This window comes from Chamaea fasciata, unplaced genomic scaffold (assembly GCF_029207755.1).
Source record: "Chamaea fasciata isolate MVZ Bird 193981 ecotype frontalis unplaced genomic scaffold, bChaFas1.0.hap1 SCAF_1, whole genome shotgun sequence".
Taxonomy (NCBI): domain Eukaryota; kingdom Metazoa; phylum Chordata; class Aves; order Passeriformes; family Sylviidae; genus Chamaea; species Chamaea fasciata.
The window spans coordinates 95,761,082-95,775,415 of record NW_027094086.1 but is presented as its reverse complement, the minus strand read 5'-3'; the positions used below and the strand labels follow the sequence as shown (position 1 = coordinate 95,775,415).

At 36.7% G+C, this 14,334-nt stretch overlaps 1 protein-coding gene across 4 annotated transcripts in view; it reads right to left on the bottom strand.

The window, feature by feature from the left end:
- Positions 1-14,334, bottom strand: part of SLC12A7 (solute carrier family 12 member 7) — a 66,691-nt gene that overhangs the window by 13,679 nt on the left and 38,678 nt on the right. For all 4 annotated transcript variants that reach the window (XR_010722141.1, XM_066190142.1, XM_066190150.1 and 1 more), the window contains exons 13-18: positions 12,772-12,890; positions 11,459-11,557; positions 9,463-9,582; positions 7,691-7,795; positions 5,434-5,602; positions 3,543-3,738 (exon numbers count right to left, since the gene is read on the bottom strand). Coding sequence is in view for 3 of the 4 variants with exons in the window: in XM_066190142.1 (XP_066046239.1) it covers positions 3,543-3,738; positions 5,434-5,602; positions 7,691-7,795; positions 9,463-9,582; positions 11,459-11,557; positions 12,772-12,890 (808 nt within the window). In the remaining variant the exon portion in view is untranslated. The remainder of the gene's footprint in view (positions 1-3,542; positions 3,739-5,433; positions 5,603-7,690; positions 7,796-9,462; positions 9,583-11,458; positions 11,558-12,771; positions 12,891-14,334) is intronic.

The window sequence follows — 14,334 nt, the reverse complement described above, 5'->3', positions numbered from 1 at the left end:
GTAGGAGAAAACGGGACAGCTTTTGAAAGATTAGTCTGCTCCAGTGGTTTGGAACTTCAATCCTGAACAACTACAGGATCATGGTAAAATAACAGAATACTTGACACAAAATACACTGTGACAATTCCAGGGAGATGTGAAGTTTTACAGCATATTGGGCCTTGGCTACTATTTATTGGACATTCTGCAATAATAGACAGCAGTCTCAGGAGGAAGAGGAGGAAAGCAGACTGACAGGCACTGTGGCCACTCAAACTACAGCTGAACCAGAGGAACAACCTGTGCCAGTAGCAGTTGCCCTTATATAGAAAAAGAAATCAAAGACAAAATCAATTCACTTAGTGAAGGATAAAGAGGAAGGAAAGCAAGCAGGGCTGGAGATAATCACCCAATCTCTATCTCCAGGTCAGCTATGAGATATGCAAAAAAAATTTCAGCCACCAGTCATGTGAGCCCCTAGTGACTTAGCTGCTCTGATGCTGGGATATTGCTGCCTGTTATATGAAACTAGATGGTAGTGAAGCCAAGCAACTGAAATCCCGGACTTGGGATATCAGCATTGGCAAGGGGATTGGGAAGAAGACAGAACCTCTCAGCCTCTGGAGGCAACTCCTGTCAAGCATGAAGTGAATGTATTTTCTCAAAGATGACCTAGTACTGCACCCTAGCATGTGGAACACCATGGAGAAAGGTATCCAGCACATAAGAGAATTAGCTGTGCTGAAGGCAATCTATAGGGATTCAAATTCAAACAGTCCCCTGTAGATCCAGATGAGGTCTATTGTACACAATCCACATGGGAGAAATATGTACAGCATGCGCCATCATTGTATGCTAATTCATTGGCATTGATGTCAATGAAAGGAAAACAAACAATGCTTCAAGCAACTATCTGCCTCTAACAATATGAAGATCATCTTTTTTTTCCCCCCAATGACCTGTGCCTTGGCTGTCCAAGACTGCAGACAGATTCGAAAAGCTCAAGCAAGTTAGAGAGCTGTCCCATGTCCTGCCAGTATGGACCAGAGTTGCTGCTGTAAGAAGCAAGACTGCACTGGAAAAGGGTGAGGCTCCAGAACACTTGGAATACATAGATTACAGCATCTTGTGGGGCAACACAGCAGAAGTTTTTGAGAAAGAGGAGAAGATAACCCAAATCATCTTCGAGGCCAGTTTTGCAATGAAGCGAAGTAAGGTCAAGAGACCTGTCCAGGAAACCCAGATTTTAGGAATAAAATGACAAGATGGACATCATCAGATTGCCATGGATATGGTCAACAGAACAGCAGCTGTATCCTCACCAACCAGCAAGAAGGAAGCACAGACTTTCCTAGGCAGTGTGGGGTTTTGGAAGATGCATGTTCCAGAATACAGTCAAATCATAAGTTCTCTCTATCATATGACTCAGAAGGAGAATGATTTTAAGTGCAGTCCTGAACAACAAAAGGCTTTTGAACAAATGAAACAGAAGACTGTTCATGCAGTAGCCCTTGGCCAGTCAGGACAGGACAAGATGTGAAAAATGGGCTCTACACTGCAGCTAGGGAAATTAGTTCTTCCTGGAATTTCTGGCAAACAGTACCTGGGGAGACTCAACAATGATTCCTGGGGTTGAGGAATCTGGGATACAAAGGATCTGAAGCCTGTACACTCCTACTGAAAAAGGGCTACTGGCATAACTGAATATTATAAAGGGGGTTCAAGCTTCCCTAGCAGCTTGATTGGCACCAAAGCACAGCTCCTCCTGGCATCCTGACTGCCAGTGCAGGGCTAGATGTTCACAGGGAAAATCCCTTCCACACATCATGCCACTGATATTATGTAGAGTAGCTGGGTCATGCTGATCACACAGCAAGCTTAAACAGGAAAACTCGATTACACAGGGATCTTGGAAGTAATCACAAACTAGCTTAAAGGTGAAAATTTTGTACTAACATCAGAGGAGGAAAAGGTGACACATGCTGAGGATATCCTACTGTATAATCAGCTACCTGAAAAAGAAAAGAACAGCTCTCTTTACTAATAGTTCCTGTCATATTGTAGGGATACATGGAAAATGGAAAGCTGCTGTATGGAGTCCTATGTGGTCACAGAAGCTATTGAGAGACAAGGTAGATTCAGGCTGCAGAGCTGAATGCCATCCAGCTGTCTTTAAGTATCACTGAACAAAAAAAAATGGCCAATGATCTAGCTGTACACTGACTCATGGATGGTAGCAAATGCTCTGTGGGGATGGCTAGAACTATGGAAAAAGACCTACTGGCAGCACAGAGGTAAAGCCACCTGGGCTGCTGAATTGTGGCAAGACCTCTGCCTGGGTAGAGAACTGGCTGTAAAAGCATGCTGTGTAGATGCACACATACCCAAAAGTCAGGTTATTGAAGTACATTGCAACAATAGACGAGTGTGTTGGGCAGCCAAGAATGAAGTCCCTCAAATGGATGCGGATTGACAACATAGGCTGAATTATTTCTGACTCAGTGGACCAATGATATCTTAGGCTGTCAGGAAAGAGATGCAACATACTGATGGGCTTGTGATCAAGAAGTGGACTTAACCATGGACAATAAGTATGGACTACAACAGATGCACCAGTTTTAAGCTCCTGATGCAGCTTGCAACCAGCCCTCCTGCTCTGGAAGACACTTAAATAGAACCCGCAGTCATGGACTAAATGAACTCAAGAGACATCTTGGAGGAATGGATATTGACTGTGGAAATGATACTTGTTTGTGTGTATATACATATATATATAAGTTGGAAGGTGTAGGATCTGGGCATGACATAAATGATATAGAATATAGGGTGGATAAAGTTTTGGTTCTGGCCAGGACAGGATTAACTTTTGCAACAGCCAGGAGGGGGCATGGCTAGGACCCAGAGGTTATTCTATACCAACTCAGGTCATTGCCAGGGGCAGGGGTAAGGGAGTCTCTTCTGAGAAGGGGTTTCTACTGGTTGAATAAACATGGGGCCGGCTCAAAGCCAGAAGGAATGGCTGAGCAGCGCCAGTTCTGAGCCAGAGGGACTGGTTGGGTTTGGCATGGCTGTGGTTAGGTCAAGCTCCATTGTGGACATTTTTGCATGTGAATCACTCTCTTTTGTATACTTTTTGTTATTAACACTGTTGCTCTTACTGCTCATTTTGTTATCTCATTGCTGTTTCCAGTAAACTGTTCTTCTCTCAATCTTTACCATTTCTGCCTCCAATTTTTCTCTCTAACCCAGCCCAAGAGGGGTGCTGGAGGAGGAAAGGGGGCAAGCAAACAGCGGTGCTGTTTGGAAAGTCTCAGCGGGAGCACTAAATTGCTGAGTAGCATTTATAAACCATGACACTGATTTTAGTGACCAACCTGCTTAGAAGAAAAATAAGCAAGCCTGTGGTTGAAGAGGGCTGAGAAAACCCACTACAGAGGAAATCAGATACAGATAAATATTCAATTTTCCACCAGATGTTCAGTAGCACATTTTCTCCACACAGCAAATACATTAGTTACACAGTCGAATTATAAATGCAAATGAGAAAGTCAATAAACACATACCAACAAAATTTTTCCATGAGAAACGATTTTCTGTCTGCTTCCATGACTGTGGCCAAGCCATCAGGACCGTATTGTGCTTCATCCCTCCTAGACCAGCTGACTGAATCAAATAGGATATTCCATCTCTGAAGTTAGGAGAAACTACAATCTGGCAAAATCCTTTAGTCTTTTCTACACCCATCAAGGCCTTAACATTCTGCAATAGGAAAATTACACATAGGGAAATACAAATCATCAACACTGAGGGTTTATCATTTTAAACAGATGGGGATTTTTAAAGACAGACAGAAGAAATCTTTATTTCCTACAGGTCTCCTAGAAACGCTTCTAGTTTAAATTTTCCAGAATCAATGATGCCTGCAGATGCTCAAACTTTTACAATTCAACTTCATTTCCATTTTAAAAGCAATAGTTTCCTGAATCTTACCATCAGGTCTGACTTTCTAGAGAACCCATTGATTAGGCCTCCCTTTAACTCATCCATTTTCCATCTCTCAGAAAAACAGCTCAGTTAGGCCATCTACAAATAATATTTCAAATTCTCATGGGTAAACAGTTTCAGTTTAAAGGATTTTTTCTGTTTTATTTCATAAGCCTGATGTTGTACTCTTCATCTTGATTTCTGCTCATACATGTTGATAGCAACAGCTTAGCAACAACTACTTTCACAATAAAGCATGGCTAGACTTTTCAACTTGTTTTCAAGGTCATTGGTATCTTGGAACCTTTTCATGTGATATCAAATAAGCCATCTATCTTTATACTTTGTTATTTTAAAAACCACTATGGATAAGCCTGAATACCAAGAGGAAGAAAAAAGAAAACAGTGATGAAATGGGCAGTTAGCTATGTTAGCTAGTCCATTTCAAGATTTTAAATGCTTATCTATTTAAGAGATAAGAGGTCTGAAAAAATCACAGCTTTTTACACAGCTTTGAAGACTACTTGGATCAAAATAGTAGACATATCAACTGGTACTCTTTTGAACAACACTGCAGAAATTGACCAATATGGAAGATATAACAGTAATCAAAACCTACTTTTGGACATTTCAATAAAATACAGGAAACATGATACTTTCTCCAAACGTTTCCTCACCCTATAAAGATAGGAGTAGGAGAGTTTGCATAGGCAAGTAAATGCAAGTATTATTATTAAAGAAATATTGAAATTAAATTCACTTGTGTTCATAAGCATAGCTGGAGATCATTTTAAATTATAAGACAACTTACTATTATTTTCGTACCTATCTTACTGTCTCTAGAGATATGGTATAAATAGAAAAATAAAATAAAGCATCTTAAGAAGGATCCTGCTCACCGTTTTCCAGCAAAGACTACTCCTAATTCTGCTATGTATTTCTAGAAGGATGTAGAAAATCATATCATGAGGATGCTAATATGCCAAATATTAGCATTTGTTAGTCATATATCAATTTTTTTGTTAAATATATGCCATTTTCTTTACGAGATAATTTGTTAAAACTTGGTGTTTGTTTTGTGGGGGAGGGGGTTTTGTGTTTTTTTTTTGGGGGGGGAGTGTTGTGTGGGGGGGCTTGGGTTTTTTTGTGGGGGTTTTTTGTCTTGTTTTGGCAGGTTAAATTTTTTTTTAATGTAATTTGATTGTAAGCCCAGGGCTCTCAATATTAAAGAAAAAGCTAGGAAGTATCAGTATTGTCTTATCCTATTAGAAAATTTTATAAAACATTTTGCTACATACACAAATCCATTCTTTTTATATAACCACTGATTGTACTGAAAGCAAAAATAGATGTTTTATCCAATATTTTACAACAGTCTGTTTTCATTCAATGTATGAGTTATCCAGATCCACATTCAACATTTAAATACTAATGTAAATGACAAGTATTTGCAAGCTCTCTTTTACGTACCTCTTCAGCTTTCTGAGTTTCCATACATTTATCTAAGTAGATTCCCTGAAGCACAGAACCCACAATAGTCAGTCCTTTACCAGCCTTCAACTGAGAGGTAAAAGAAAGCAATCTAGGGTGTTTCACTAACTGCTCATTATCCAAGTTTAATAAGACCAAAAGTTGAGGTCTGCCAAAAAAGGAAAAAAAAATGTTTAGTGCACACACATATTCATTCATTAGGAAGAACTGAAAAACTAAAATTAACAATTAATAAAATGCAGATTAATTGCTTAATTCAATGGAAAACACCCAACTCCTAAGTAGGTAAGTCATAATTTGCAATAGCAACAACAGCTGATGTACAGAATACATAATCCATCACAATGTCATTTTGAAAAGTTCCCTTAAATACCAATTTTACCTAGAAGATTATAAAATCACTCTTCCAATGTCATCTGGTGCAACCTGCTGCTTGAAATGGCTAAACACTGAATGCACATCACATTGTTTACTGCTCCATTCAGTTGCATTTGGAAAACTTCTAGAAAGAGACCTCTGGGTCACCTCTTCAATGCTTAATTATTTTATCATGTTCTCTTATTCTCCTATCCTAATGCGCCATAAGAAATATTACTCCATCTTCTTAGTATCCTTCTTTTAGTTTTTCCATGTTCATAAGTTAGTTACAATAGCTTTTAGGGTTCTCTTCAGCCTCCTCCAAGCTGAATAAGCATAGCTCCCCTCAGCCTCACCCCAGAGGAGGGATGCTCCTGTGCTCCAACCATCATCTACGGTCATATCCATTCAAGTTTGTCATTCCTACATCACGGTACATACACATGGAAGAAATATTCTAAATGTATTCTAATGAGTGCTAAACAAAAAGAAATATTTCCCAATATATTTACTTCTCAATGTACTATCTATCCTCCTTTCAATACTGTCCAGCATGCCATTGCCAAGACACACCGCTGGATTACTGTCTATGGGGAACCACAGGTTCTTTTTACTAGAGCAGCTTCCCAGTCTTGTATCACTGCTCTGAATATACCTATCAGGTACTGAACTTGCAGTTATCCTTCTGGATTTTCATGATGTTCTTAACGACCCATCCCTTTACCTGTGTAAGGTCCATATCCGTTAATCATAAACCGAGAGTATCCAAAGTTCAGTTTCAACTGCATAATAGACGAGGATACACTCTATTTCCTTTAATCAATATTCAATCTACTTACTTTTTCCAAATCAACATTTTATAGTTTTCCTGTCATTGCTACAAATTCAAAAGACTGATGACAATTTGGATCATACTTCCTACCTCAAAACTAGCACAGTTTAAGATGTAACAAGATGCTTCAGTTCTAGGAATTACATTGACACAATAGAAAGATACATTATTTGGAACTGAAGCAGTCAAATATTTGACAGGATCGTAAACACTACATTACATTGGTGTCTCTTGAGATGCCAAGTTCATCAGTCCCAGGAAAAAGGGTAAAATAATGCCATTATACTGAAGGTTAACAGAACACTGCATGTGCATGCACCCCAGGATAATATCACTGAGCAGTGACTAGAATTAAAGTATCACATTACATTAATCAGAAGTGACAATGTGCAAACGTCCTTAATTTTTAAATGTTAAGTAATGTTGGATTTGAGGAAAATTAATTTTTACAAGTAAAAAAAATAGCAGTAGACACCTAACTCCATTACAGTAAAATGTGAGATTTTGTTTAAATGGCATCTAAGCAATTTAGAAAGTGCTACTATTGAATGAAGCTATATAAAAAAGAATACCACAAAAATTAATTTAAACAAATAAAGAGTCCTCTGTAGATTTGTACAACGTATTTCAGAGGGAACATACACAAAAGCAAAAAATAAAATATTGTACTTATGGAATTGCAGTGTTTCTTCAATAGAGACAGTGAGACTCAATGATAACTGTTACTTTGAATCTGAAAAGTCTATAAATAATCAAACACTACAAATCTTCTACACTTTCAAAAACCATGTCAACACCATATGGATTTAAGTTCAAGTTAGTTTGCCCATACTTCTAGCAAAGTTGATTAGATGCTGACCACAAATCACATTCCATTTCAGTAAATATTAGTATTGCAATGACATCATTGCCATGCCCAAGTTGTGAATTTCACAAGACCAAGTGAATTTCATTTTATGTTTACTTCACTGCTTTACCAGCAGCATTCCAAATATATTTGCATATTTCAAGAATTAAGTGACCCTGAAAAACTTAGGACTCTACTACCTCCAGTTCTTGGTGTGAGGAGGACCATCTTCAACACGAAGCAAAGCATAGCGAGCTGCATTCAGGGACAGTCCTCGGATTCCATCGCCCCATTCTTTTTCCGCTCTTCAGGATACAAAAGAGATTTAATTTAACAGGGTCCCATTTATTTATACAAATCAAGTATTTTTTCTCATGTGGGGAATAATGGATGAAAAAAATGATCACTCTTTTTTTGCATGAATGCATGAAAAAACCTTGTCTTGTAGACTTAAATCAAGAGTGAAGACTAACCAAGGTGAAGCAGTTCCAGACACTTTCAAGGTAATTTTTTCTGTATTTATAAATATTTACTATGGTCTAGTTTATTCATACTTCAGTACAATTTTTGTAATGGTGAGACCTACTTAAGCTGATTTTTAGCACTAGAATGAATAAGTGAAGGATTCTTAAAATTAATTACTTTAAAGTAGCAAAATCAGCAAGTGAAACTTGACTTCACGTGGATTAGTATAACCTGTCTTGCCCTCAACATTACCACTATAGGCTTCTAAACCTTCTTTCCTTCCCAGCTTCTCTCCCAGAAAGCCTAAAGCTCCACCCATTCTGCTGACCATTTTCAGTCTCCCTACATTTTCTAGTCCTTTTAATTCTAGTATTAGAAAATGGATGGTTGAAAGAGGTCAGGAGAATGGATTCTATAATGGCAAGGGGTCCACCTCCCTTGCCCACCTCCCTCCCTCTGATTTTCACTCATGAATTTTCTCTGAACTTTGCTGCCTCTAGAAAAGCATCTCCTTCAACAATGTAAATGTCCTTGGAGAATTTATATATGAATTTGGAATTATGCATAATTTTATGTAAACACCTATATATATATATATATATACACGCACGCAGAACTGATCTGATCTGACTTCCTCACTAAAATCGGGAAAATAATTTCCTTATCATTAGCCCAGTAAATGGAGATGTTATAATCCAGGAAAGCATCTAATCTGAAAATGGAGATATTAAAAGATGGAGAATCCACAGGGTGGAACAGTTTCTACCAACAGATCCACTTAAGACCTGTGCTTAATCACTCATCCAAATAAGTGGCGTAGCTTCAATTTTCTGCTCCAAAATCTTACTGTTTTCTTTCAGCATAGGTTATCTTTCCTTAGAAAGGGATAGCATGCACATTTACTGATAATAATTACCTGCAGTGTTTGTATTTGTTGTTTAGGGGTTTTTTGGAATTTTTTTTTTCTGTTGTTTGCTAGTTTTATTTTTTGGAATTTTTTATGAACACAGCATGCTCTTTACGACTCATAGTTGTCCAGTATGTCCTACAGGTACGATTATCTATTGACAAATGTATATAGTGCAATGTATGTTGCAATTCAAAGATTAATTCTAGAAAGCAATTGGGTCCACATACACAAAAAAGTAGAGTTTGAGCTTCTGCACAGGGTAATAATAATTTACAATTCTGTAATAACTGCTGCTTGATATTGAGAGGTCATGTTCCTGAAGTACAAAAGTTTACACCATCATCTCAGCTCCAATGAGAGTTTCCCAGACGTACTGATTCTTATTTCTGTCAGTTCTTGCTCTTGAAAAGTTTGTAACAGATCTTCCAGAGAAATTCAAATCTGAAAACTTACAACCCTTAACAGAGGTTGGATCTTACCTTGTTTCAAAGAATACTCTGAACTTTATTACTTCAGTTGTATCTATTTTATACAAAAGAGCTTTTTGCTTAATGGTAAAGATATTAAATATAGAATAAATAAGATATACGGTCTTACCCTCTATATTCTATGTATTTGTATATACATCCTGCGATTAGCATGGCAATCAAAGCATAGTACCAAGAGCAAATGAACATCAAGGCAAGACATAAACTCATCCCCAGGAATGAAAGAGTCCTAAAAGAAACCATTTTTTTCCATGTTTTAAATAGGCATGCAAATGTTCTATAGAGTTAATGTCTTATTTAACTTCCAGAAAGGCGTTTCTCCTTCAAAGGCTATTTTTAGCTACTATAAAATAAAAAATACATTGTCCTAATTTTAGCTTATATGAAAAAATTGCATTCAGAATCTTTGTGCAACATATATAATACATCTAAATTAGATATAACAATAGATTTACTACATTAGTCAGTGTTGAAACTTCAGTACCTCCAAGTAAGGTCAGTTTCAAAACACACTATCACTTATTACTGTTGATTTGAATTTAAGCAAAAAAAATTCAAACAGTAATAAACAACTTTGTTACTTCCAGCAAAAATAGGTGATTAGTTTAAATTCAGTTTGACTCGTCAATTCTATTCTTTATTTCTGTTCTGGACTGTCTCTTGGCCAATAACACAAGTCAACAGAATACAGAAAACAATCTTTTAAAGGTTACAAAGAAAGAATAACTGTAAGCTGAAAAAATTACAAAAGCATTTTCAAACTTAACTCTATCTGCCTGGTTTACCCACACCTATCAAAAATAGATGTAAATTACCTCAGAATGGACAGTTTTGTGTATACTTTTAGTCATATACAACCTCCCAAATTCATTTTCACCCGATTTCCAAATTAGAGCTAACTTTGGCTACATTGGCAGGGCATCAATATGGTCAACTTTGGTTTGGTACCTTTAGTTTGGTACTTTAGTACACTGAGTTCAATTTTAAACTAAGGAAATGCTTTCTACCAGTTCTGAAGACATTGGTCTTGTAGTTTGTGTAAAAGAACAGTAGTTGGTCTTTTACACCTGAATTAATCTAAGACTACTTTCACTCAGAAAATAAAATGCCATCTCAATTTCAGCTAAACGTTCCAACACCTGCTTTGGCTAGAAGTAGTCACATAGTGTGTCAGCTGACTCACTGATGTCTCTGAGAAAAATATAAAAAGGAATTGTTGCCAAATGTATGTATTTGGAGGGTTAGGTGTCAAACTAGTATGCAACTACTGAGCAGATTCAACAAATTTTTTCAAAGCTAAAACTGCAACATTTAATTTTCACTCAATTCTTTAAAAGCAAAAATCATTAGTAACTCTAACATCCTTGAATCATGTCAGCTGATCTATTAAATGCTCTAGTATTTAAGGTTATTTCAGCATTAAAATTTCTCAATAGAATTATTTTTAATTAAATTATGTACTTTTCACATATAGTTTAAAAAAATCAAGAGGTTTCCCAATCTTAGTTTGAAATGTTTAAACTCCTAACCCATTAAAAAAGACTAAATAAAACCTCCACACTTTCACATTTTGTATTATTGATCTTTACTCACTTTTTAAAGGATTGACTTCAGTTATCAAATGCAATGTCCAAAGCATATTTTGAAACTAGTCATCACATCATCAATGAGCAAACTGACGTATACTGAATGAGATTTTTTTCTGTAGAAGTTTTGGGTTTGTGTATTTTTTGCATAACCAAAATGAAAACTGTCCTAACCTTCCTGAACACTTATACCAGCTCTCCTGAAGCATACATACAAGGCAGATTTTACGGTTTGTCATCCTCATTTTCACACAGAAGATCACTTGGGTTGTGATCAGAACAAAATGTCATCCTGTAATCCCTTTCCAAACTATCTATAATAGCCACATGTTTTCATGATCACTTTATTACTATGGTGTTATTCTAAACACATGAAAACAAATTATGGTCTTATTGAGGGCATGAATCATAACTCATTTAAGTCAGTAAAGGAAATTTTGTTTTATTATTGCAATAAAATCAACAATTTAGCACGGTATAGTTAATTTCAACTTATCTGAGTGTAGAACTGTTCCCTACCAGTGGTAATACTTGAAACGAGGTCTCCAGTTCGGAGTTCGCAAAAGTGTCTGAACTGCACAAGCCAGATTTACAAACATATAGCACATAAGGAAAAACCTGTTAAGAAAGGAAGAGCATTTTCTAATGAGAAATGTACTAGACAGATGTGCATTAAAATGTAAACACAATCCAAAAAAGGGAAGGAAGGTGTCCACTTTGCTGTACACTGTGTTCACGGTGGCCAAAAGAACACAAGACATACATAACGATTACTTACAGAATATTTGGCCTCAAAATATGGTGTTACCATAATATAGAGTCTCAAACATTGTCCTGGGTTGAAGTATATTCTATCACCATCTTCATGAACTGTTGAAACCAGGTGAGGCAGTGTTCCCTGCCTCCTCCACTCTGGCTTATCTTCTGTTAATGGGCCCATCAGCACCTTTGCTACACAGCTCACAGATAACCCCCTCCTGGACTACCTCCTGTTAATGGGCCCATCAGGCCTTATCACATGACTCACCATCCCATTGTGAGATGCTCTGCCCAGAGGGAGGAACCAAGCATTCAAGCCTGGATATAAGCTGAGATTCTGAACACCAGAGGGGCGCTTACCCACTGGATTCCCAGAGGACCCGAGCTACCAGACCTTTCTATGGGATCACTGCTTCAGGAAGACCACCTCATCTGGACTGCTTCCATCACTACGCTCAGGTTGTATTCTGACTCTGTCAGTGGTCTTTTGTATTATTGTATCTATTCTAGTTTACTTTCTTTCCTTTTTTTTTTCCTATTAAATTGTATCTCTGACTTGGAGCCTCTCATTTGTTTTGCCTTCAAACTACTACAAACATGTATTCTGGAGACAAACATGGCAAATAACTGACAATAATGGTGTATCATTTCTGGCTGGGACAGAGCCGATTTTCTTCTCTTTCTATAGTAACTCAGATGGTATCACGTTCTGGACAAAGGCAATAAAATAAAATTCTATTCATATTCTAAAATATTGAATTTTGTCAGTCTCTTTTAGATGCACTTGACCTAAAATAGCAGTAATTGTTATTTTGAAATCCAAGTTTTTAAACGTTGAACATATTTTTATTAGCATTCCAGATCTCTGTCATGGAAAAACTTTTTTGTGCCTAGAAATCAGTTCAACCAAAACATATTGTTGTATCATATTATCTCCAGGATCAAATAGGAATATAATTTGCTAAGAAAACAAAGCCTAACATGCATTATTTCAAAAAGAAAAATAATTAACTAATTAATTTAAAAAGAAAATACTTTATCTTAAGAACACAAAACACCACACTCATACTTACATTGAAAGAATTGGTGCTACACTGTCCAATGAGGCTATCAAAATTCCTATTTCACAAATGCCAGCAGTGAGGAGCAGAGCCCAAGTTGGTTCTCCATTTGCTTTTCCATGACCAAATATCTAGTTCAATTCAAGTTTACAGTAAGATTAGGGAAAGCTGTATACAATAATAAACCCTGGTGCAAATCATGAACTAACTTATTTAGTACTAACTGGAAGTAAAAGTAGTTATTAGTTACAAAGGAAAATGATGCAATCTATACTACGAAAAGCCAAAACTAAAATTGCAAACCACATATTTCCAATATGAAGTATGCTTACTAAAGTAAGCATTTACTATGTAACATTAAACTCCTATGGCAGCTGTTGTCAAAATAATCTTAGGAAAATTAAAAACTATATGCATAGAAATTTATGCCTAGTAAAAAGATAATATCGTTTAGGCCAGTATATTTTGTAACATAGAAATTAGGTGTCAATTCAGTACTTGTTAACATAATATTGATCCTTAAAGAGAACTTCGATAAGACTATGATCCTGCATAGAGCCCTACCAAAAACCATTTTGCATGTGGTAATTTCCTTTGTGGAGAATTCTATTCAGCTATACTGGTGACAGATGGAAAAATGCTTTGCCTGAAGTTCCAGTGGTATTTTTTCTTCCCCATATTCCTCCATTCAACCACAGAAATTAAGTCCCCATTCAGTCTCCATGCTGTCTTCTTTTAGCTTCCTATCCTCCATCAATTTTCCTACCATAATAACAAAATCCCCTTTTTTCTACTCATGTTTCAAGCCTTTTGGGTTTTTTCCTTAAATATGCCATACTCTTGCTTCTATAATAATTTCCTTGCATTTCCTTGATTGTCCACGCAGCAGCCATATCACTCCAAAACAGCAAGTGCATCCCTGAGTGTCAAATCCCTCTAAATATCCTGCATCACTCACTTCCCAAACCACAAATCTTTCCTTTTGATTCTTCATTCCTTTCAAGTCTAACTCTGCAGACGTGTAAACATAATATCACCCTCTCTCTACCAAATTTTTGCTACAGGCAAATGTAAATTTTTCTTGCTTCTTTCTCTATACTACCCAGAACTTAAAATTTACTGCATCACAATCCCTTTCCATTGACAAATCAAACTCCACCACTATTCAGTCCCACCCCCATGGCATAGTTAGTGTATTTATTTCCTGTCACAGATACAGATAGTCTTGCAATTCTTGAGGTAAGCTTTCGAATTCCAAACTTCACCAAAGAGATCACAGCTTTGCTCTCCAGATGCTATCATCTTTTGGAATTTTGTTTACTTATTTTTAACTCAAGTGTAGCTGTCTTTAAGTTTTGCAGAAGCAGCCCAGAAAGAATTCTCTCATCATTTTCTGTTTGTCAGTGCCCTTACTTTGAGAAAAATCTGATTTATTTCTTCTCAAAACAGAGAATGCAGAGATGTGGGAACAAATTTTCATGTTTGGAGTCATGGGATAGAATTCTATTGTTATATCTTTGCTGACTTCATTTACCTTACAAAAATGAATAAAAATTAGAATTTCATCCCTGTAAC